At 47.7% G+C, this 25,373-nt stretch overlaps 3 protein-coding genes across 3 annotated transcripts in view; 1 reads left to right on the top strand and 2 right to left on the bottom strand.

Annotated features, from left to right (window-relative positions):
- Nucleotides 1-471: 471 nt before the first annotated feature.
- On the bottom strand, nucleotides 472-11,668 carry MEP1A (meprin A subunit alpha). Its single transcript, XM_010708145.3, has 14 exons — nucleotides 11,561-11,668; nucleotides 11,451-11,475; nucleotides 11,300-11,353; nucleotides 9,676-9,716; nucleotides 9,487-9,565; nucleotides 9,066-9,183; nucleotides 8,179-8,354; nucleotides 6,475-6,696; nucleotides 5,794-5,943; nucleotides 4,374-4,589; nucleotides 3,116-3,565; nucleotides 1,658-1,831; nucleotides 1,115-1,322; nucleotides 472-839 (listed from the first exon to the last, which is right to left on the bottom strand). The coding sequence occupies exons 1-14, from the start codon at nucleotides 11,642-11,644 to the stop codon at nucleotides 692-694; spliced, it is 2,145 nt and encodes a 714-aa protein (XP_010706447.1). The 5' UTR covers nucleotides 11,645-11,668; the 3' UTR covers nucleotides 472-691.
- Nucleotides 11,669-19,281: 7,613 nt separating this feature from the next.
- Nucleotides 19,282-21,143, top strand: LOC100550893 (taste receptor type 2 member 9-like). Its single transcript, XM_003204660.4, has one exon. The coding sequence runs from the start codon at nucleotides 20,124-20,126 to the stop codon at nucleotides 21,141-21,143; it is 1,020 nt and encodes a 339-aa protein (XP_003204708.1). The 5' UTR covers nucleotides 19,282-20,123.
- An 867-nt stretch (nucleotides 21,144-22,010) lies between these two features.
- ANKRD66 (ankyrin repeat domain 66) overlaps nucleotides 22,011-25,373 on the bottom strand; it is a 4,326-nt gene continuing 963 nt past the window's right edge. Inside the window, exons 2-3 of the mRNA XM_010708188.3 lie at nucleotides 25,249-25,373; nucleotides 22,011-23,160 (exon numbers count right to left, since the gene is read on the bottom strand). Of these exons, the coding sequence (XP_010706490.1) occupies nucleotides 22,980-23,160; nucleotides 25,249-25,373 (306 nt within the window). The 3' untranslated portion in view covers nucleotides 22,011-22,979. The remainder of the gene's footprint in view (nucleotides 23,161-25,248) is intronic.

The raw sequence follows: 25,373 nt of genomic DNA, 5'->3' as shown, positions 1-25,373 counted from the left end.
CACCACATCTCTGGGCAGTGCCAGCACCTCACTGCCCTCTGAGTGAAGGATTTCCTCCTAATATCTGACCTAAATCTCCATTCTTTTAGTTTAAAGCCATTCCATGCTGTCCTATCACTATCAGACCATGTAAAAAGTCACTACCCCTCCTCCTTATGAGCTCCTCAGTACTGGAAGGCCTCCCCTCAGCCTTCCCTTCTCCAGGCTGAACACCCCACAGCTCAGTGGAAGATAAGTGTTGATGTACTGATTTACCTAACTATGGGTTTATTCCCTTTAAGTATCTTGGGCAATTTCTATAGGAATTTTTCTAGAATCTTCATTGATTTGCTTGCATGTGGCTTTCCCTGGCCTTTAGAGAAGTTCTTCCAATTAAAGTTTGCACTGTGATTGGGATTGCTTGCATGGACTATCAGCACAGATGCTTGCTATTCAATGAGGTAACAAAACAATAAAGAAATACACGAGAGAGGCAGGATATGAGCTTTTATTAGGCAGCAGTTCATGTAATGAACTTGAACTGCCAAATCCTATGAAATAAATGGATAGCTGCCGAGATCTTGGTAGAGCATTTCAACATCCAGATGCTGGCTGGTCTGCTACAAGTTGTATTTGTCATTTTTCACTGAAAACTGATGTCTGGTGAACCACAGAAAAAACACCAGACTGGCATTTATCCCTCTGCATTTCTTTATCTTCTAGCCATCATGGAAATGAGGATGATAGTTAAGACAATGGTTCCAGCAATTCCACCAGCTGTCATTCCCAGGATGTTACCGTGGACCTGCATAGACTGGCACCTCTCACCTGTGAAGAAGAAGGCTTGTCCTGACGGGCACCTGGGAAAATAAGCACAGATTTATGTGGGTCAGGAGTTCTATCCTGCCCTGCAAGCCCACCTCGAGATCCTCACACTGACTGCTCTGGATGAGCAGTTCCCAGTAGATTGCTTCGCATTACAACAATCCCACATTGCAGTGCAGTCAAGTTCCTACTGTTCTTCGTAACGTAGTGACTCAGACCCATGGGGTCTGTAGCTCTGTACACTTACTTGCTAGCTGCACCATTTGGTTCAAAAGAAAGTCAAGGCAAACAGGGTGGAGATCCATGATACCTGCAGCTTGGTCTCCCTTTCACATTCACACAGACTCCATCATTCTGGCAGGGGTTTGGATCACACGGGTCTTGCAGATAAGGCAACCAGCGCTGCATGGGCTCCATCTCCTCGGCTGCTCTCTTCTGCCTTTCAAAAGTGTGGCCCTCTGCGACAGCAAATTGCTCGGACACAACAGGGACTTCAGTGTTATTGAGGTGAATTAGGTCTTTTAAAAACAGGAACAGAGGAGAAATATTTCAGAAAACAGTGACTGATGTAATTATTGTTAGTATATAGTTAGTATTCTTCACACCGAGGAAGAAATAGTTAGGTCAGGGTGTCTAAGAAACCGTCGGGAAACCGTTACCACTTACATTCCTTGGATTTCACAAACACTGCAGTCAACACTGAAACTAAGACACAAATGCTTTTCAGTGTTGATCCCCATTAGAAGAGAAGATGGCTCGGGGACAGGTGATGGTAGTAATTTGAATGAGTGAAAAGAGATAGAAAGGATCAGCCATTGCCATTTGCAAGGAGAATCAGAATGAAGGACTTTACCGTGGAATTCTGCAAAAATGATCAGGTCATCATTTTTCAGAAAGCTTCTTTGTCTCAGCTGGCTGTGGGATATGAAGTTGTTCCACCCCCAGGCTGTCGTCCTATAGCAATTGCATGAGGCATCAAAGCTTCCAGTAATTGATGGTCTCTCCCATATTAAAGTTCCATTTACACCTGCAAAGAGAATATGAATGACGAAGAAAAACCAGAGTTCTGCAGCCTAAAACTATGACATCATTATTTCATGCATTGCAGTGTTCAGCAGGATTGATGCTGCAAAATCAAGTTCAGGGCTCAGGTGTCCAAACAAATCTCAGCAGGCCGACAAACAGTGGATGCCAGCAGATGCTTAGAAGTGGCCTCTGAGTCTATGTGAAGGCATTGAAATTTCACAGCTCCCCTTTCACTGAGGACTGACCAAACGCAAATTACCCCTTCCTTGGTTTTTAAGGCTTTTTTATGGTTTAGAATCTAGCAGATTTTGTTCTTTGCTCTTGTTCTGTTCAACACATTCACACCTAAGGTTCAAGGTTCACTAAGGGCTCAGTGAAAAACTGTGTACCAAACTTCCACTGAAAAACAGTGAAGAGGGATGGAGACTCATCTCTGGTATTTCATATTGTAGTGACTTCAGTATTGTTCTGTTCTTATTTCCATGAATGATCACATCCACAAGGGATCCGGGGCTGGACATGGAACCATTGTGCTGTGTGCTATATAAACCTGGAGCTAGATAGCCCCTGTGTGAAAGTCTTCAGTCTGCATCAGGCCCAGCAAGACGGGCTTCAGATGCTGCAGATTGATCTCAGGCAGTTCAATTTAACCAAGTGCCCAAAGTGTAATTTTAAATTATTGTTGGATGCAATGGAATAAAGAACCTTACTGGCATTGCACCATCCTGTGGTGAAAAATCACACACATCATCATGGTCAGATTGCAGGTGGAATAGGAACTGCCAGCTCTTTGGCACAGGAGAACTCTACAAGTCTATTATGAAAGGGTAAAGGTTTTAAACACGAGGATGGATTTAGATTAGATATTAGGAAGAAATTCTGTACTCAGAGGGCAGTGAAGGCCTGGCACTGCTGCCCAAAGCTGTGGTGTCCCATCCCTGGAGGTGTCCAAGGCCATGGATGGGCCCTGGGCAGCTGAGAGGTGTCCCTGCCTGTGGGAGAGAGAGGCTGGACTAGGTGGCCTGTAATGTTCCTTCCAACTCAAATCATTCTATAGGTTCTATGATTCTATTTAGACAGATATCCAAGTGATTGTTCATCACTTTCCACACTATGCATCACTTTTCACATTAGATGAACTTTTGAAGACAGAGATTCTGATCCATAAAAAGGAAAATGTCCCAAGCTGGAAAATGAAGCCAAAATTGTCCAGCTGTGAGCCCTGCTCTGTCCTCTGTCCTCCTTGGCTTTCACTTTCACCATTTCTCCAGGCAAAAACACTTACTCTGGTCTCTGCTTGTGGTGAAGCTTCTGCTGGCAGACATCCTCTTCAGCACGTCAGGGTCCTGGTCGAGCACTGTGAGCATGGCTTGGCGGTGCAGAGCTGGCCACTCTAGGACAGCATCATTCTCTCCACTGCACAAGTGAAAGGCAACGCGGGTGTAGCCACTGCTACTGGACTGGGGGTGCAAACTTATGCCATAAGCATAACCCTCGGGGCTGTAAAACCGAGGGCTCTGAATGACATCGCTTGATGCACTTTCAAGAATCTGACTGAAATTCCGAACGACCCACACAGCCGTGGGGCAGGGGGTCTCTGTCAGTGTGATATCATCGATAATTATCCCCCCAGAGGAAGAGCTGGGGTTGCCCTTTAGTCCTTGGAAGAGGTATCGGAACTTCTTCTGAGCATTGAGGGTAACGTGGGCGATTTTCCAGTCATGGTCATTATCCGCTTTTGTGAGAGGAAAAGAAGACATTGCCGTCAGCATCATTACATGACATCATGAAGGAGCTTATTCCTTGTTATCTATCCCAGCTGCATTTAGACAACCTGAGCTCTCAGAGCGTCACGAAGGCTAGAGATCTTAAGTTACTATTATCACTATACTACTTTTACACTGCATCAACCGAATGCTTCGGACACATTGTGGTAGGAACTCTTCACACATTAGTGAATAACAGACCGTAGGATGAAGGGCAGCATGCTAAATGCAAAGACATAAGAAGAGGATGGGAACTGATGAATCAGCATGTTAGAATTTACTGTTCTGGACACTTTTTCCAGAGCATTGTCCTTCCCTGCAAAATGCAGCAGCATTATAGAGGCAGATAATCACAGGTCTTGGGTATTGACAACATTGTACTGACCACTGCTGAATTTCCACTACTCGGCAAAACCACCCAAAGTGGGAACTCAGTTCACATCTCCGGAGTTACAAGTAGTTTATTTTCCAGACACATGAAAAATCAGGCTGGGGCCCTACTGTCTATGGATGAGCACAGCTATTTACACCAGAGCAGACCAGTGGCAGATCATATAGTAGCCAGTAGAGGTCTAGTCAGTGGTCTCCAAAGGGTTTTGGGGGCCCTCCAATTCAATAAGCATAACCTGACACGATTTCAAAGGTAAATGTACTCATCAAATCCTTAGCTGGACTGCAAGATACTGTCCTCGTATAGCTTAAGGAAAATGTTTTGATTTCTGAGCCAACTTTTTTCTCCCTCCAAATTCTGTGTCTTCCTCGTGTTTATAGACTTACCCTGAAAGGTTTCAATTTTCCTCATCTTGCGAACATTTCCAGTCCCATCGTCTTCCTTAGTCCAGATAACCAGCTTGTCAGACGAGCTTCCTGACATCTTATAGAAGAACTGGAGGCACTGCTGAGTCCTCTTGGGATACAGGATTCGAGACTCCAGGACTGCCACCTCTTCTGCATTTCCAGAGCTGGTGTTGAAGTACATGAAATAGCCAGCATCTGTCAACAAAGCAGAGAGCATCACTATCTCTTTCCAGCTTTCCAGTGGTTGCATGGTGCACATGTCCAGTAAGCATTCTGGGTAGCCTTGGGTAGGAACGAGGCTGGTAGTTCAGCATGTATGTAGAACTCATCACAGGCAGCTTCTGTCCATTTTGCATTAGCTGGTCTGGGCTGGATACTTCAGGAATGTGTTCCACGCTGACTGCAGGTAACCAGCAGATGGTTTTTTACTTGATTTATATTGAAGATAATATACAGATGAGGTCTTACAGGTCTTATTCTGTATTACCTTTGGTGGCTGGGTCATGCAAGGGGAACAGCCTCCTTCTAGTTACAGCAAGCCAAGTTTTGCTTTTTCAGAGTACCAAAGTACTCTGAATGTGCTTTAGGCTAGGATTTCTTCACCCTTTGCTTAGGCAATACCTAGCACCAAAACCATTTTTTCTTTCTTTAAGGTCTATAGAAGCTTTCCCTGTCTAAAGAACAAGAAATCAGAACCTTGCTTTTCAGAAATGTTTGTATTTAGTCTTTATTCTCACTCATAGGTGTGAACCCTGTAACTCTCATTGAGGATGACTCTGCTCTGTTTGGAATGTTGAAAAGAAAATAACGCTCAGATTCCTATCATAAAAACTTTGTAACTTTCTTCTGCTTCCAGAGCCAGCACTCCTCAAGCTTAATTTATTATTTGCTTTCCAAACATGTTTATTATTTGCTTTGCAAACACATTTATGGGTGGCTTATAGAGTGCTATTCCATCCTTATCATGGAGCAACATAACTCTTACTCAGACTTTGGAAGCTGCAGTAAATCCTTTTCCAGATTGTATTAAAAGTTAAGATTGTTCTTTGTCCCTTTTTATAGTGCTGATGTGGAAAAACATTCAACTATGCTGCAAAAAGCTTAACAAGAGCACTAATGCAACCATAAACTCAGACCCACAGTGCCAAGTCAAGTGCAAAGAAAAAGGGTGCTTTGTTTAGCTTGAAGTTATTACAGCGGAGGTTTGCTGGGTAGTCTCCTGGTGGTTTAAGAATGTATTTTCATAATAGCCACTGCTGGGTTTTCGGAAGGGCTGACTGCAGTGACTGGATCGGAGAAGCTGTTAAACGTGTTTGCATTTATAGCACAGGTGTGCAAAAGTGACCATTACCCCAGCTAACCCCTTCCCAAAGCAAAGTGTTCTGATATCATTTTTTACCTGTACAGCGCCCAGAAAGTGTGTGGTCTTTCTCTCCTGTAGGACTGCTCTGTTGGTGGACCCAATCTAAGTCATCTCTGGTGCCCTGAATCATGCCGCAGATATTTTCATACTCAAAAGAACACTGATCCAGAAGGGTGTGAGTTGCAGCTGAAGAAAAGATGCACACATCATTACCTCCAAAGTCTTATTTAAAACAAAACTGAGGTCCTCCTGAAGTGGATGCTTCTGATGGCCAACCCACGGGGATGGCAACTCCTTGCTGACCATCACACCTGGCGATTATATCTTCAACTGGATCGACAGTTTGCAACCCGAGGTGCAAAACAATCTAATTAAGACTGAATGCCAGTGAAAAGAGGACAAAGTACATTGCCTTCACCTCATAACAGAGATGTGAGGAAACTGCCCACACATCAGCAGAAAACAACCACCTCTCTAAGCCCCTATGAGCATCATGGGAAAATGGGTGGGAATGGCTCAGCTTTCGTTGCCTGATTCGACTCTTCCAAGGAAGCAGCCAGCAGAGCAAAGAGAGAGATGAGGAGGGAATGAACATTTTGGGTGTCAGCACCACAGGCCCTCTCTGATACTATTCCAAGTGTATCTGAGAAGAATTGTTGTGGTTTTAGACATCGGGCTCAAGTATGAATAGGTTGTAATGTTTGAATCATGACTTACTGCAGTTATACATGCGATTAAGTCTTTCCAGGTCAATGGCACTGAAATCCAGACGCTGCCCAATGATGTCATTGAATGCTGGGATCTTTGTTGTGATGGTGGGGATGCTCGCATTTTTGTTAAAGGAAAACGGTGCATAGTGCATCACTGACTCGTAGTCATAGGGCGTGTTCAGGTCAGTGATGTAGCTGTCATCGTACTTGTTAAAGTTGTGTTCCCTGCCTGGAAAGGAAATAGAAAAGTGCTTCATCATAGAGTTCAATAGTAAAGAAAGTGGCTTTAGCCACTTGGATAGAGCTTTCTGGTGCAAAATTATCTACCTGAAAACAATTGCTGAGTGACAAAAGGCTCAAGTTTAACGAGCCTTTGTTGTTCAGGAAGTAATTTTTACAACACAGCATTGTCTTTAGATTCCATTTCTGCATCCCCATGTGACTTCAGGGGCTTCAAAATCAAATATCCCTGAGCAGTAAATATTGATATGTAGGAGATCAGATTGCATGGTCTAATGGTAAGCATCCTGACAGATTAAACTTGAGGATTAGTGTACTCCATTCCAGAGCCTGTGAATACTGATGCAAAAGTTTCCCAGTGTATTAGATGGCATATGAACAAGGAGGAATCCTTGACTTCACTTTTTAAGACAAGAGGAATGAATGACAGCCCTGGATTGCCCCCAGGCTCCACCCTGTACTGATGATACTGCTCTGATGTTGCTAGAGAAGAGTCTTTTGGAAACATGCTTCTAGAAGTTTCTGAAATCATTTGTTTCTTAGAGAAGGAGGTTTTTGCTATGACAGAAGGAGGGAGCCATGTCACACCTTTCGGTATGGAGGCAAAGGGAGATTCCCACCATGTCCAGCTACAAGTAGTACTTTCAAAATATTTGGCATTGTCCCTCAGAGAAAGACCAACACATGTCTGCCCGCAGGGGATAACCTGCTTCTGTCTGTGAAGGCTGCCCTTCCCCACGACTCCATCCTGGGCACAAAGGTCTCCAGTCCAAGGCTTGAGATTATGTAAGAGCTTGGATTGATGTTCTTCAGATGCTTGAACTGCAGTTTTTATCAAAAAATGAGGGGAACCTTGCTAATTACATGCTATCAGCTTTTATAGCTAGAGGCAGAATCTTGGCAGTACACAGGCACGTGCAATAATGCTGCTTTTCATACTGTTACTAGGCATTTATGTTCTATAAAATAAATGTTTTACATGTGATTAGATGAAGTATGGCCCAAAACTTTTCATTTCCCCCCCCCCAAAAAAAAAGCCTGATTGGCTCTATAAGGCACTTCCAATCCGAGGTGGAAGCTACATGTTACAATCCTTGCTGCAGGACGATGTAATGCTCATGTTCCCTACATACAGCATGGCAAAGTCCAAGACAAACAATGTTGGCAAATTAACCTTTCTATTCCACCTCCAATACTGTTGTCCTTTCAATTGGCTTCAGTAGAAGTTTTCTACTTAATAAATTTCCCTAATTGGAAAATGAGATTTTAAAGAATGGATAGAAATGTACAGAATATAGATAGGGCTTGGACTATATATTTATATATAATTCCAGTTTCTGGAAATCTGGATGTCTGAGTATAAACCCTTTCAGATTTTGAGAACTTTCATTACAGTGCCCTGTAGAGTACAGAAGAGCCAGATGCTGAGAAGTTTGCACTTTACAAATCTGACTGGAAGTTCCAAACCAACCTGTAAGGATTTCATCCCACCATATGGTCACGTAGTCATCGCGATCCATCCTTGACTGCTCGTGATAGAACCCCAAAGCATGCAGGATCTCGTGTTCCACGATTGCTTTGTAGTCACACCCTGCCCCAATAGAGAGGTTCTGCCCATTCTTCAGGTCCCCCACCATGGACCAACACCTGAGAAAGAGAGAGATCTTAACATTTGTAATTAGAGTTTTCTTCTTTGTCTTTATCTCCGCCTGCTGAAATTAAAAATATATATATTTAAAAGAAAGGTTTAAGCATAAAATGATTACTATAAATTATTCCTTATGTGCTGATCAAGCTCCTGGTGCTTGCCAGATGCTCTGCTCTGAAGGCAGACTAAGCTTCAAACTAAGCTATCATTTACATGAGGCAGGTGTTTTACCTGCCCCCCATTTTAGGCAAGGTCAGACCTGATTTTTGAGATCCACAGACATTTTGTCCCATATCAGCTATCGTTTTGCCAAGAAATATCATACATGCATAGAACTGCAAGCTCATCATGACAATGAACTCTCTTGCAATCCCTGGGGCCAGTTCTCTGGCACATAGCAGGGGGTTGAAACTAGTTGAGCACTGTGGCTCTTTTCATCTCAGGCCATTCTGTGATTCTATGATTCACTGAGGGCTTCTTGGCAACCCTCTCCAAACCAGATGCCCATTTCAGGTTCCTCCCCTGCACATCCCCTGCAGCCAGCAGAGCAAGGCAGCCAGCTTCCAAGCCCCAGGATGAGGTGCTTTCTTGGTGGCCTCTTTCTCTACAGTAACCAGCTCACACAGAAGTGTTGGATTGCTATAGTTGGATGAAATGAATTCTCCTTGGTTCCACACAGAAGAAACAAACAGAAGTTGATGGTCCCTTACCCGCTTTCTTTTCTGAAGAATATGTAGCTTGCCTCTCCTTCATATGGCTTGAAATCCACACAGGACTTAAGGCGGAACATTTCAAGTGCCTGGAGAATGACCCCTTTGGCGTTCAGATCTGGAGAGCATATGTGAACAGAGCATCCTTAACTCACAGGGGTGGTTTGGCCCAGAGAGGTAATGCACACAGGTTTATGTGTGGGACCAAAAGAAAAATGAATGAAAACAGAACTGATTGAATTTGATTAAACTAGGTTTTGTTATGATAGCTGTAAGAGAAAGAAGGGCATTGATGCAGAGGAGCAATCTGGTTATATATCAGTGGGAGAGAACCAGCTCTGAAAAAAACAAATTTCTTATCGTGCTGACTCCAATGCAAACAAATACTGGAGTTAGAATATGAATAAAATGTTGGCATTACCTAAGTCATCACCCAGGATATAGGGAACAGGGAACTTCCATCTGTAGGTGTCGTTTCTTAAGGCATTTCGCTGGTTTGTCTGGAAAGAGAATGGACAGCTGGTGATACAGATGCTGTGTAGAGACAGGCTGATGTGTACTAAAAATACAGTTAGGGCAAATGCGAGCAATAAAGTTTGTAATTACTTACAGGAAGCAAGATATCACCCTGAAAGAGGTCCAATCCAGCAGCTGAAAAGCAATTTATTGAAAGGTAATGTAAATGGAATATCAAATAATTATTTTAACACAAAAGTCATATTTGAGCATACTCATCCAAGGTCATGTCCTCATGCATTTACAGGAAATCAAAGTCTATCCTCAGCTTCTACTCAGTATTTAATACTAAGCACTTTCTGTGGCAGAAATCTGGTGACAGCCATTATCCAGATCATAGAATCATAGAATCATAGACTCATAGAATCACAGAATCACAGAATGACCTGGGTTGGAAGGGACTCAAAGATCATGAAACTCCAACCGCACTGTGCCATGCAGGGCCACCAACCTCCACATCTCACAGCAGCCCAGGCTGCCCAGGGCCCCATCCAACCTGGCCTTGAACACCTCCAGGGATGGACGGGGATCCACAGCCTCTCTGGGCAGCTGTTCCAGCACCTCACCACTCTCACACCAAACAACTTCCCCCTGACAGCCAACTGAAATCTGCCCTCCCTCAGCTTCAAACCATTCCCTTGTCCTGCTGTTATCTCCCCTTTCCAAGAGCTGACTCCCCTCCTGTCTGTAGGCTCCCTTTAGGTCCTGCAGGCTACACTGAGGTCACCCCGCAGCTTCTCTTCTCCAGGCTGAACAAGCCCAGCTCCCTCAGCTGTCTTTGTAGTGGAGGTGCTGCAGCCCCCTGCTCATCTTTGCGGCCTCCTCTGAACCCTCTTCAAAAACTCTCATTTTAGAACTTCCTGCTCTCTGCCAGGCAGTGGCAACAGTCATACAGTGGGACAATCCTCGAGAGGATATACTGGTATTGAGTAATGCATCAGGAAAAAGTATTGCACGGTGCACTAGCGATGGATGTATGGAAATTTGCATTACTGGAAATGAAAAAAAATAATAAAAATAGAACACTGTATAACGTGTTATGTTCTTTCCATTTGATTTCCTTGCCTCTTTTATGAAAGCTCAAGCAAACATGCAAGCTATCAGCAAACTTGTAAAACTTCATAAATATCATAAATACATGAAGCGACTTTAACTTGATGAAGGGTGATACTGTCTTAACACCAGAAGCCTGTCCAAACAAGAGAAGTAAAAGGCATCTGCATGCTTTACTTACAAAGGGTTGCAGAATGTCTAGACAATAATTTTATGCGGGAGAGACCTGAGACATCAGCATTTTGTTTAGTGTACAGCAGAGTAGACTGGAGAAGAATAGAGTGGAGTGGAGTGGAGTGGAGTGGAGTGGAGTGGAGTGGAGTGGAGTGGAGTGGAGTAGAGTAGAACAGTTCAGTTGGAGGGGGCCTTCAGTGATCATCCACTCCAACTGCCTCATCACTTCAGGGCTAACCAGAAGTTAAGTCATATTATTGCAGGCTTTATCCAAACGCCTCTGGAACAGTGACAGCTATGGGCACCAACCACCTCTCCAGGAAGCCTGTGCCAGTGTTTGATCACACTCACAGCAAAGAAACTTTTCCCAGTATGTACTGTGAACGTCTCCTGGAGCATCTCTGTGCCATTCCTGTGCCTCCTGACATAGGATACAGGGGAGAAGGTACTGGTAGGCTCAGAACTGCTGAAGAATTTAGCCGTGAACTCACCTAAGTTTATGTCTGGAATGTCTCTGATTATCTCACCAGCATCATCTTCTCCAGCTGCAAAATAGACAGAACATCGTGTGTTCAGATGTGGTGGCACACAGCAGGTAAAACAAAATGCTTCAAAACTCAAAGCAGCTCACAGAGTGCTTACCAGGCACATTGGAGAGATGCTCAATCTGAAAGAGAATAACACACAGCCAGCATGAGGTATGGGGCATTTCTGCACTGAGAGGAGCCTGTAGAAATCAGGTGTCTACTTACAGAGACTGGAGTAGCACATGCATAACATAACAGGAGTGCCAGGCAGAGCAGGGAGCTGCGGGCACCCATTTCTGCAGTGGACATGGAAGCTGGCTCCCCTCATCTCTGGCAATATATAGAGCATGCTGCTGAGCTTCCCACAGGCACCAGCCAACCAGCTGCCAGCTTTCCACCTTGGTAACGTTATCATAACATCATATCACCCCCCTTGATGACAGGTGATGGCATTGCTGCTGTCCTTTACCTAAGTCCACTTTGGACGAATGTTAGAGAGGAATGTGATCACTCCCAGTTTCAGGCAGTGCAAGGCTCACATGGGCTTTGTGTACCATCTCAGTTGGGCCCAAAGTTGCTGACTCCTTCCACTGTGTTTATTGTCTGTCAGCATTACAATCTCAGCTGCACTGAATAAAAGCCACGTGCTTGAACAGAATTATTGAGTTTATAGCACTCTGGTGACATGAGAATTTCACCTGGCGTTTCTCTCTATTAATAATTAACATTATATCATAAAGATTAGAAATAAGAGAGATACGATTACGAAGGCCCTGACAGCACCTTCCCATGGCCGATGCTCCCCAGGACACACAGCTCCATGCACAACATGGCTCTGCCCTCCAGAGACACCACGGCCATCGGGACCCAAAAGTCCTCCTCCTCAGGGCTGATCTCAGCCTCTTCTTGGCCCAGCTTGTATCTGTGCTTGGGATTGTCCCAACCCTTTGCACCTGGCCCTGCTGAAGTTCCCGAGGCCTGTCAGGGGCCCTCTGGATGGCATCCCTTCCCTCCTGCATGCAGAACACTGCTCAGCTTAGTGTCACCTACAGACACACTGAGAGTGTGCTTCTACCAGGACAGGCTGCCCTGAGAGGCTGTGGATCCCCGTCTATCCCTGGAGGTGTTCAAGGCCAGGTTGGATGGGGCCCTGGGCAGCCTGGGCTGCTGTGAAATGTGGAGATTGGTGGCCCTGCATGGCACAGGGGGGTTGGAGCTTCGTGATCCTTGGGGTCATAGAATCATAGAATCATAGAATCACAAGGTTGGAAACAACCTGCAAGATCAACCGCCCTCCCATCACCACTGCCACCACAAGCACTGAACCAGATCTCGCAGCTCCTCATCCAGACGCCTCTTGAGCACTGCCAGGGACGGCGACTCCACCACCTCCCTGTGCAGCCATTCCAGTGCCTGACCACCCTCTGAGAGAAAAAGTTCTTCCTCATGTCTAACCTAAACCTCCTCTGCTACGACTTGCAGCCATTTCCCCGGGTCCTGTTCATTGCCTGGGAGCAGAGGCCAAACCTCTCCACACCCCAACCTCCCCTCAGGAAGTTGTGCAGTGCAATGAGGTCTCCCCTGAGCCTCCTCTTCTCCGCACTGAATAATCCCAGCTCCCTCAGCTGCTCCTGATAAGACTTGTGCTCCAGACCCCTCACCAGTTTCGTTGCCCTTCTCTGGACACGCTCCAGGGCCTCAATGTCTTTCCTGTAGTGAGGGGCCCCAAACTGAACACAATACTTGAGGTGCGGCCTCACCAGAGCTGAGTACAGGGGATGATCACCTCCCTGCTCCTGCTGGCCGCATTATTTCTAAAAGCTCACCACATCACCTCTCTACAGGCGATGCATTTTCCATCTGCATGGCCCTATGGCTGCTGCACCCATGGGTGCACTGTTTGCTGTCTGCCTGGAAGCTGAGTGCTGCAACAGCAAAAGCCGTGCATCAGCTCCTGCACCACGTGCTCCATCATGCAGCCAGAGCCTTGGGGTCAGCAAATCCTGAAAACCACAAGAGTACGGCCAACAAAGCAACAGGCACACTTGTTCTTCTAAAAACAAGAGAGCTCTTTTTCCTCACCAACAAGAAATCCTCCTCTTTGTTTTGCTCCCTGCCTGGTGGGTCTTTCACATGCTGGCTTTTGCCACTTGTTGGGTGCCCTCCACCCATGTCAATATGGACCCCCGCAGGATGAGAGCAGCAGAACACCCTCTCCCCACTGCCAGGTGCTGCTTCTTCCACTGCCTGCACATCTCCCAGAACCACGGAGCTGCAGGCTGCAGCCAGGCCCTGCACTGGGCAACGAGCACTGCCAACACCACCTCATGCTGCTCCTCTGTGAAACTCAGCTTCCTATTTGGACAGCCCTGGACTGGGTACTTGTAATAATTTATTTATCTCTGTGTGTCTCTTCCTTTTCACATCTATAAAAAGCACGGTGAAGTCTAATGACTTCAAAAACAAAAAAACACACAAAAAAACAACAAAAATCTGCACAGTTACCCTCCAAAGCATGGCCTCCATCCCCCAGTCTGCCCAACATGGCCCCCCTCAGCACCATCTGTCTGCTTTGCACCATCCCATGGATACTGATATATCCTAAGCGCTGCAGCCCAAGAAGGTGAGGCTCAAAGCTGCCAGGAATGGGGTCATGTCTTTTATGTCTGCCAGTATCAAGTCAGAGCTTCCCTGTTAACCCCATCCCAGAATGCTTCCATGCTGTATTCAGGAATATTCAGGAAATACATTCCTAATACAAATGAAAACAACAGAGAGTTTCACATCTCTGTCACCACTCACAAATGATGTTTTTTCCCCAGAGAACCATATCGTCTCTTCTCCCCACTCTCAGCTGAGTACGTCCTTGTATGAACCACCTCAGCCTCTGCTCACCAGTTCTCCCAGTCAGACACCCATCATTTCTCTCAGGCTGACAGGATGAGGTTCTTTGGCCCATTTCTCATTTCAGGGTGTAAATCATGAGCAGTTCTGCTGAAGTCAGTGGGAACATCCATATATCTGGTGACAGTAAGTCGGTACTATGCAATGGCTGCAGCATTGCCATTCCCGCTTTGCTAGTGAAGCTGGGAAGCATGCTTTTCCCCATTCATGCTCCCGGCCCCACTTGTCTTATCAAACGTTGCAAAGGCAGAACAAGGAACTTGAAATGCACTGATTTCAGAAATTCTAATTCCAGACTCCTACAGCTTGAAGATTTTACCATGAACAGCATGAGATCATCATCCAGGTAGGAAATGGTTACCATTACAGTTAATCTTAAAGGAAAAACTGTGAGAACAAAAGCAATTAGACTCCCAGTTCACTCAAATAGTATTCCATAATCAAATGGCCATTTGGTCACCATGGAGCTTGCTGCTGCAGAAGAGTTATCTTTTCTTTTAGGACTGCAAGAGGATCCCAAGGGTGCAGTGCTTCTGCTCCTCTCATGTGACCCCATCTGTGTTACCATGAAGGCTGAGTAAGGATTTTCAAATACGTGTGTGAGAAGGTGAATTTACTGCAGCTGTACATGGCTTTCAACCTCAGCAGGACAACCCTGCAGAAATCCAACCTTTGCCCAATAATCTCAGAAAATTTGGGAAGTTTTGTTGTGGTGGAAGGGGTGTTGTAACTGGTGTTGAAAGAATGTGGCCCATAGTGCAAGGTTGACTCATTCTCATATGGGGTATTGAAATCATCAAGGAAACAATCACTGTTTGGCAGAGGTTTGTGCAAACCCCAGACAAAAAATCAGATGTCTGTGATTAGGCAAGACCAAAATAAAGCCAACTGCACAATGCCCCTTCAGAATGCCTCACCCATGGCTCAGCAATGGTCCGCGTGTCAGCAAGTTGGCATTCCCTCTTAAGTGAAGCCATTCTAACGCTACAAAAAGGGGCATGCTTCTACTGATAATTCTCAAGCATGTCAGATCTGCATTGTACCTCCCATTCATCCCACAGTATGTGAATACAGTCATGGTAAAAAATCCTAAAGCACTGGACTGTGCTGCCCAGGGAGGTGTTTGAGTCACCATCTCTGGCTGTGTTTAAAACCGTTTGGATGTGGTGCTCAGGGCCATGATTTAGTGGAGAGCTGTTAGAGTTGGGGTAGGATGGTTGAGCAATTCTATGGTTCTATGATTCTATTATTCTAAATCCTAGGGATAGGTCAGAGCCATCAGGAGAGAGCATCATCTTGCTTGATAAACTGAGGGCTGGGAAAGGAAGGCAGGCTTTGCACATCCAGGGCATTGCTCAGAGCTTTTGGCACATTGCTGTGTGTTCTCAGCTCCTGAGTAAAGTCTGAACAATTTAGTGGTGTAAACCAGTAGTAACGCAGTGTTAAAATCTTACAGACCTCTCCTGTATTTACCAGCCCCAAATTCAAACTTTAAAGTAGTCCCTGCAATTAGATGGAAACCAGAAGACAGAATGTTCTGAATGTTCTCATTTCTAATTCATAGTATCATAAAATGATAGAATGGCCTGGGTTGCAAAGGCCCACAGCGCTCATCCAGTTCCAACCCCCTACTGTGTGCAGGTCGCCAACCAGCAGCCCAGGCTGCCCAGAGCCACATCCAGCCTGGCCTTGAATGCCTGCAGGGATGGGGCATCCACAGCCTCCTTGGGCAACCTGTTCCACTGCCTCACCACCCTCTGGGGGAAAAAATTTCTTTGCATTTCCCTGCAGCCTGTGCTGAGCTGGGGCTGTTATGAAGAGATAATGCCTGAAGGGTGCAGCAGAGCAACACGTGTGTTCCTGCATCAGGATTTCCTGCCCTGCTTATCCGGAGATCTCAGCCAGACTGAATGATGTTGCTTAAATAGGCTCAGTCTGCATTGAGCTCCTCTCGGACTGCACTGCCACACCAATAGCAAGGTGTGTCACCCTGTCTGGCCAACAGCAGCGCAGCATGAGCAGAGCAGATCTGGACAGCAAATGTTACAACAGCAGCTCAGAGGACTGCACAAAACCGGAGTGCATCCAGTGCAAGCAATGCAGTGCTATCACAACAGAAGTGCTTATCACCCACCCTTCAGACACGATGCAGGGAATGGGAAAGTGACATCTGAAGGAGTTCCTTCTCAGAGCAGCTGCTTCTCTCCTGCTGTTGCTGAAGCAAACTTACTTGTGTTAACATTTGAGCCTTACCAACACTCTCACTGGTGTTTGTTTACAGCTGCAGCACATTCCAGTACGATCATACTGAAAATAACTTTCTGATGCAGGCAGCAGAAGAGCCGATGAGCAGAGATGTGCTGCTGGATCTGGTTCTCACTGACAAGGAAGGGATGGTTGGGGAAGGGACAGCTGGGAGCAGTTTGGGATGCCGCAGTGATGAGATGGTGGAGTTCAGAAAAACAGGCAATAGTAACCAGGCAACCCGGAATGCAGGTGAGCCAGTTGTGAACTTTTCTGTTCCAGGGAAAATGTGGGTCCACTACTGAATGGGGATCTCCAGAGGTCCTTTCCAACCCCTATGATTCTGTGATTCTGTGTTTATCACCTTCAGAAAGCAGCCTTTCTGTTTCTGAAATGAGATAAACATCAATTTAGGCTGTGTGACATACCAAGAACTACAGGATGTTTTTCTGAAAGACCACAGCACCTCCCCAACCAGCCCACCTCTCCTTAACCAGTAAGTGCCCAAACATGCTCTGCAAACAGCCATCACCGCACTGCAACACACCAGTCCTGTCTGCTCCAAAGGGGCATCTGGGCTGAATGAGGATTTCCAGGACAATTTCGTAACATCTGCCCCAAGGAAGTTTCACCATTTTTCCCAGCCATGTATCCTGAAACCACCAAGGGCTTCAAGCATCGCAGTTGGTGTTTAGGTGGAATGGGATGTGGGCAGAAGTTACACACCTGATAGCCCAACTGCTTGGCTAACCTAGGCTGCTCACCGGGCATTCTCATGTGATCAAAGGGGAAAGGCAGTGGTCATGGAGACAGGATCCATTCCAGTTTCAAACACCCGAACCAGAACTAAGCTCAGCCTCAAGCCATTAAACCTAACTGCGTGCCCTGTAGTGCCTGTGTATGTGCTGTGTGCCTCGGGCCCCAGTACAACCATGCATCCATCCCACTGCTTAAACAGAGGTACCCGGTGCCATCTGAAATTCACCAGGGGTAAAATACCCACATAGGCTGGTTGATAATGAAGCCTGGGAGATCCCTTCCCATTCTAGAGTTGTGCCAGAGGAGATGGATTTGGACTGGCAACAAACAGCTGTGTTTTAAGCAGCTGATCTACATCTTCTTAAAAAACACAGCATATGAGACTCTTGTTTTGTACTCTTGTTTTTCAACGCCAAACTCCCCATGCAGAGCTGAGTGGGTCCCAGCCACTGCATGCTAGTGTAACATCTTTATTTACTGCCCTTGTCCAGGCATAGTCCCAGCATGGACAGCTCATCTACAGACCTTTTTTTTTAAAAAAAAAATGGAAATAGAACCAGAATGATAGACTGGCCTGGGTTGCAAAGGCCTACAGCGCTCACCCAGTCCCAACCCCCTGCTGTGTGCAGGTCGCCAACCAGCAGCCCAGGCTGCCCAGAGCCACATCCAGCCTGGCCTTGAATGCCTGCAGGGATGGGGCATCCACAGCCTCCTTGGGCAACCTGTTCCACTGCCTCACCGCCCTCTGGGGGAAAAACTTCCTCTCAAAAAATAATTTATGTTCTCCTCACATATGTATGAAGAGAAGACAAAAAATCTTTCATCCCATCCTCTGCTCTGTCAGCACAATGCGACAAAATGCCCCAGAACACAAAGCATACCACAGCCGCTGCCAGGAAATGAGACTGTCCCAGGGTAATGTCACCGAAGCCCTGGGGTAGAACTGAAGGTACTGAAGATTCATATCTGGGCCACCAGTAGTGTGAAACCAAGCAGCTTCCTTCAGATGAGCACAAACCAGAAAGCAGAAGCTGAATAAGAGCTGCTGCTGAGGGCTCTGTGAGCTGTGTTGCTTAAGAGTGTGGTGTTGGTGTGGGTTTGGTTCAGCTCAGAGGATGCTCCCCCCCAGGAGCAGTTGAACAAGTTGAATTCAGCACTATGCTTACTGCCCTGACTTCCCTGAGCTTTCTTCAGACATGTCCTCACTCAGCTGCCTCCATCAGCATCCTCAGCTACCCAAAGAAGTAACACACCTAAGTCAGTCACTGACACGGCTTGGTGTAATTCCCCGCCTGATGACTGACAGTCTTCCACTAACCTAAAAACATTGCATCCTCACCTCTGGCTTCAACAGAGTTTGGGGTCTGAAATGTAGACTGCACAGTTCCAAACTGGCAGATAATTGCAGTGCCAGCTCATCCTGGACCCAAGAAAGAAGGTGAAGGTGAGGATGGGAGCACCATAGAGGCACAGGAACCAGTGCTGCTAAGCAGCACCTCCTCCAGGAGTCCATTCCAGAGGCTGATCAGTGCCACCTGCCTGCGCACACAGCATGTCCTGCACTGCTCAGCCTTTGGAAGTACTGACAGGCAGAAACCATCAAAAAGGCACTGGAATGGGCTGCCCAGTAACGTGGTCACTGTCCCTGGAGGTGCTTCAGAGCTGTGTATATGTGGTACTGAGGGATGTGGTTTGGTGGGAAACGGTGGTGCTGGGTGGGGGTTGGGCTGCACGACCTTGGAGGTCCCTTCCAACCCGGGCCATTCTGTGATTCTGTGATTCTAAAGTTGAACCTTGAAATGCTGAGCAGAATACAATCTTACAGGACACAGCCATACACCGAGATGGCACACAGCCTGAATCACAGAATCACAGAATGGTTTGGGTTGGAAGGGACCCCAAGGATCACGAAGCTCCAACCCCCCTGTGCCATGCAGGGCCACCAACCTCCACATTTCACAGCAGCCCAGGCTGCCCAGGGCCCCATCCAACCTGGCCTTGAACACCTCCAGGGATGGACGGGGCATCCACAGCCTCTCTGGGCAGCTGTTCCAGCACCTCACCACTCTCACAGTAAAGAACTTTGAGAGTGGCCTGCATGCTCATTTCATAGCCACACTCAGTACAGGAACCCCTGTAGGAATCAGGAGCTATGGAACGATTTAGGATTTCTGTGACTTCTCCAGAGACAAACCCTGCTCCTCCTGTCTGCTCACACGCCCTGCAGCACCATCCTGAGTGATGCCAGCAGCTCTGGGACAGGAGCAGTGCCCTCTGCCAAGGAAAGGGCTTAGGGCTGGCAGCTTGAGGGAATGCAAGGTCTGCTTACTGCATCACCAGCATGGATGTTACAGGAACGTGCTCTGTTGCTGAGATGAACCCCAGGCCTTCTGCACAGCATTTCAACCTGCTAATGCTATAACTAGTTCTTTGGGAACAAAAAATGCAAATAGGAGCATGTGACAGTGATATTCAGGGAGCATTTATAGCCCCCAGGAAACAGGTGCAGAGAGGAAGAGTTGCCAGCTTCCTTCTCATGGCTAGATGGCAGGTTGTGGAGATTTACAGCACAGCATCAGCTGCCATCTGGTTGTAACTGCTCTCAGCATGCCAGGCTCCTCTCAAACCCAAACCTAGAGGAACTTTGCCTGACAGAGTTTCACACAGCCTGCCTGCTATCAGCTGGAATTCAAATGCTGAAGGCTGACACCGATGCTGGGTAAGGGGATACCTGGCACATTTACATCCCAGCACCTGCGCTGCTCTGGGTGGGAGCAGCACTGAGGTCCCCCCAGCCCTATAAAGGGCTCCATTTCCTCACGCAGGACAGACATCTCAGCTAACCTCAGCTCCAGCACAGAAGAGCTGCCCCCAGTGCAGGATGGCAGAGCAGCACGGGTACAACACAACTTCATCCAGTAATGCCTTCGTGATCGTCTTCACGCTCCAGGCGCTGGCCGGCATGTGGATCAATTCCTTCATTGTGGCTGTGTCTTGCATGGCGTGGTTCAAAAAGAAAAGCATGAACTCTAATGAGAAGATCTTGCTGTTTCTGGGCTGCTTCAGGTTTTGGTACTTGTGTGCCACATGGATATACATCATTATTTCAGTGTTATTTTCCCAGCATCTTTTAGGCAGAGGCGTATCCCTCGCCTTTGCCATTTCTCTGTGCTTTTTAAACTCTTCCAACTTGTGGACTTCTGCCTGCCTCTATGCTTTTTACTGTATAAAAATCGCCAATTTCAGGCACCACTTCTTCATCTTCCTGAAAGCCAAAATTGACAGGATTGTGCCATGGCTGCTGCTGAGCTCCGTGGTTCTGTCCCTGCTCAACTGCAGCCCTTTCCTCGAAGTTACTGATGAAGAGAACAATACCAGCACCAATTTCACCACCCATGGGATTTTCTGGAAAGTGAACAAAGAAATAAGGGAACATTTTCACACTATAATTTTAATCTGCACATCTGGGTTTTCCATGGCATTCATAACAGTAACCTTCTCTGCCTTCCTCCTCCTCTTCTCCCTCTGCAGACACAAGCACAAGATGCAGAACAGCTCCGCCAGGAGCCTCAGCACGGACGCCCACATCAAAGCCATGAAATCCCTTCTGTCCTTCTTCTTCATCTACTGCATTAATTACATCATCTTGATGTCAACAGTGTATTACAACAATGAGAATAATCTCCTGACGTTACTCCTTTTGGTCCTTCAATATGCTTTTCCAGTCGTTCATTCCCTTATTCTGATTTTTAGCAATCCCAAACTGGAAAGGATAGTGCTAGGGATTCTGCCTTGTGCAAAATGCAAGGACTGCACCAGGAAGCCCACCAAAACATTGATGCTTTGTTCTTCAGTTCAGGTCCTGCCATCTCTAATGGAGTCCTCAGGACACTGTGGATGATATAGGTCTTCTATCTTCTCCTTCTAAAGTAAAACAAATCATTGAATTAAATTCTCGTGAGTTGAATTAATTATTGTTATCACTTGATCTGAATAATTCTTTGAGATAAATTACTGTCGGTAGCCAAGCGATGCAGTCCTGTGATTCGGTGATACCACCATCTGCTGCTGCCATGCTACTGGGCCTGGTTCCACCAGTGGATTCTGGCTCTGTAAAACACTCAGGAATCACAGAACAGGTTGCCCAAGGAGGCTGTGGATGCCCCATCCCTGCAGGCATTCAAGGCCAGGCTGGATGTGGCTCTGGGCAGCCTGGGCTGCTGGTTGGCGACCTGCACACAGCAGGGGGTTGGGACTGGATGAGTGCTGTGGGCCTTTGCAACCCAGGCTGTTTTGGGATTCTATGAATCATAGAATCACCAAGGTTGGGAAAGACCTCCAAGATGATCCAGTCCAACCGTCCACCTACCACTAATATTTCCCCATTAAACCATGTCCCTTATTACCACACCTGAATTTTTTTATATTGTGAATGTGTTTTACATTTAGGAAAACATGTAATGGGTCCACAGCGGGGCACAGCGAGCCCAGCAGCAGCCAGTTGGTGCTGCAGCCCATGCAGAGCCAATGCTGAAGCTTATTCCAAAGGGCTGTGGCCATGGCAGGGACCCACACTGGAGCAGAAGAGTGTGAGGAGGTGTGAGCCCCACTGCCCACCCCTGTGTCACTCAGAAGGGAGGAGGTCAAAGAGCTGGGAATGAAGGGGGAAAGTTGAGCCTGGGAAGAAGGGTGACATGTGAAAAGGTATTTTAGTTTTGTCTTTGTTTATCACTATCCTATTCTGTTTTCTCAATGGGCAATAAATTAATTTTCCAAGCTCAACATTTTTAATGAGTGATGGCAGTTGATCTCCCTGCTGTTGTCTCAACCCAGGAGCTCTTCCATCCCATTTTTTCCCCCAGGCTGCAATGAGGTGGCATTGGGAGAGAGTAGAGCAGGAATCTGCCGGCAGCCATGCAACCAGCACAGCTGGCTACACAGCAAACAGATCAGGCACAGAGCAGAACCTGAGTCGTTCACGGCTTTGACCAGATCAGGTCCAGACGAGCTGCCAAACTCTGCTGGATCCCACCCTGTCAATGGAACATGCTATGCACCACCCACATGTTCCTGACAGAAGCAGATCTTAGTGCCATCTGGACCCCTCTTGCTGCTGCATGGCCCTCACAGAACAGGCACCATACCTCCCTTCCTCCCCTGCTGGTGTCCCTGTAGTTGCTGCTTTAACACAATGATCCCAAATGCTTTCACAAAAGGCCCCACTATGCTCCTTGCTCCCACTAAGCTGTGTCACATCACCCCTCAGCAGGAGCAGCTCTGTCCCACCGCAGGGAAAAGAGAGGCAGCAGTGGGGCTATGAGTCCCCAAAGCCCCCAGGTGATTCAGGGCTGGAAGCAAACACAGAAAGGGCACTGGCATCACCACAGTGATGTCCCTGAGCCAGTCGGGAACAAAAGGATTTCACTCCCGTGCAATATGGGTGAGTGCTGCGAATTTCATTTCTATACATTTGTATACAGTTGAGTGAATTACAGCACTTGTATATTTAAACACCTTCTGCAGTATTCTGATGTTTGAGACCCGATGCATACAGACAACTAGGCGGGCAGGCAGAAGCACTCCTACCCACCCCCTGAGCACAACAGCATGTGCAGCACATCACAGAGGCTCATCCTGGCAGCCATCTCTGCTGCTGCCCACCCGGGTTCCCCCTGAGATGCTCCAGTGCCTCTGCTCCGCACTGTGAGTTCTCAGCAGCCCCAAACACACAGTGACACTACTGCTTCCTTCTCTTCCTCTGCATCTTCTTCTGAGCGGAGGTTGCATAGCTGTGCTGGGCACACGGTGGGTTTCTTTCCAGCTCCTCCTTCTTGAGTTCCCAGTCTTCATCCACCTGGTCCAAAGGCATTCCCCTCATCGCGGCTGTCTGGCGGTAGCTTCTGCTCTCCACCTCTGCTCTGGGGAAGAAAGGAAGTTTATCTTCAAACCCTGAGCACAGCTCAGTCACAGCACTCCTGAGCACATCCATGGAAACAGGACTGTGTGTTGGCATGGTCAGCACATCATCATCAACAACCCATGAGAAACCCCCAGCCCACCCCACCACCACAGCACTCAGCCTGATGGAGATGGGAACCCGCAGGGAGGATCTGTGCAGTTCAGACCCCGCACCCAACTCAGCAGGGAAGTAGCAGCTGCCATTTATAGAAGTTCTCAAGTTTTTGTGATACTTGTGTGCTTTCTCTTAAACACACATGGTCCCACATCTACACTGAATGACACTGAACAAGTTGGCAACCTGGAAATAAACACACTTTGCTGTGGGATTCCTGGGGCAGGGACTTGCAGCCCCCACACTGCCCTCCTAGGGAAGCTGCAGGGAGCAGTGAGGTCACCTCTCAGCTCATCTCCCATTTAGGCGACCTGAGAGTCCGCAGCCATACTGGTGCAGAAAGTATAAAGAAATCTGATGCAAATTCCAACTTTGTTATTCAGAGGTCACTCAGCGTCCGAAGGGTTTCAGTGCTTTGCATGTCCATGCAAACTACACTGCGCCTGCACGAGGCACTGGTGGGGGAGGAAAGGGTTGAGCTGGGGCTGACGAAGGGTTTGGGTGTTCATGCAATCACAAAAGCGCAGCTTGGTTGGGTCAGAAAGGACCTCTCAGCCCCCAGCCCCACTCCTGCCCATCAGCTCGGGGCCCAGCCATGGCCTCGGGCACCCACAGCTCTGGGCAGTGCCGGGGTCTCACTGCCTCTGGGTAAAAGCACTTGTGCCAACACCTGATCTGACCCCTGCTCTGTGGCTCTTAGCAATGCCCTTCAGCCCTGCTTTGGGCACAGCCACTCTGTCTGTTACTTTAAAAATGTCTTTTCTAGCACCTCTTTGCCTGGCAGGCAAATACTCCATCCTGACGGGGACTCCATGTAACACAATATCCCTCACATTTACATCCCAAAGTGGCCAAGGCTGTGACCAGAGGACAGATCTGCACTGTGCAGCACTGGAGCACGCACACAACTCCACGCTGTGCTGCAGCTACAGCCACTGCTCATCCAGAGCCAGACAGCTCTGAAACATGGCTGCTCGCCTTCTCCACCTCCAGTTTGCCATTTATCACAAAACACCACTCAGCAGCTGCACAAGTCGCCTTAGGCTGTGGTCTCTGTGCTCATCAGTGCATTGGGCTGGACGTCAATCATCATGTCAATCATCACATCAATCATCATGTCACCCATCCTGTCAGTCGCTCTGTCAGTCATCTTGTCAAACACCTTGTCAGCCATCCACTCAGTTACCTTTTCCATCATTACAACAACTGACCTGTCAATTCATCCCAGCAACCCCCCCGCCAAACTCTCATCCAGCTCCCATCCAACTTCCATCCACTCCCCAGAAACCCTGCATGCCAACCCCCATCCAACTTCCATCCAACCCCCATCCAACTTCCATCCAACCCCCATCCAACTCACCTCCAACCCCTCATCCAACCCCCATCCAACTGCCATGCAACCCCCCATCCAACCCCCAGCCCTGAGGCACTGCACTGCCCATCAGTGCCATCCCAGCCCCCCTGCCACCCCCTCCCAGCCCCTCGGGGTGCCCTGCATGGTGTCACAGCAGTGCCAAGGGGCACAGCCAGGAGCTATGGGCCAGCATGCCGCGTGGTGCTGCCAGCATTAACCCAATGAGGCCTGGAGCACGTGGGCTGCATGAGACAGGGCTGAGCCTTTGGATCTATTTTAAGCTGCTTCTGCACACATAAAATATACTCGCCATATCAGCGAATATAGCTCAACTGAGAGAGGGAATGATTTCAAACTAAAGGCGGGGAGATTTAGATTAGATGTCAGGGGGAACTTTTTTACTGAGAGCAGTGAGGTGCTGGCACTGCCCAGAGCTGTGGCGCCCATCCCTGGAGGAGCATGAGGCCATAGATGGGCCCTGGGCAGCACCCAGCTCACGGATTTGGGGCTGGGCGCTGTGAGGACCCCTCCAAGGCAGCGGTGCCGTAACGCCACGCTCTCAGACTCCGCGACACTCACATCTCCAGGAATCTGACGCACTCGGTGTGCCCGTAGATCTGCGCCAGCCTCCTGGGGGTGTCCCCAAACGGGTCGGCCGCGTCCATAGGGGCGTGCACGGCATGCAGGGTGCGCAGCGCCGCCAG

The sequence above is a fragment of the Meleagris gallopavo genome, chromosome 2 (genome assembly GCF_000146605.3).
Source record: "Meleagris gallopavo isolate NT-WF06-2002-E0010 breed Aviagen turkey brand Nicholas breeding stock chromosome 2, Turkey_5.1, whole genome shotgun sequence".
NCBI lineage: Eukaryota > Metazoa > Chordata > Aves > Galliformes > Phasianidae > Meleagris > Meleagris gallopavo.
Note: the sequence above shows the minus strand (reverse complement) of the source record. Positions and strands in the feature narration are given on the sequence as shown.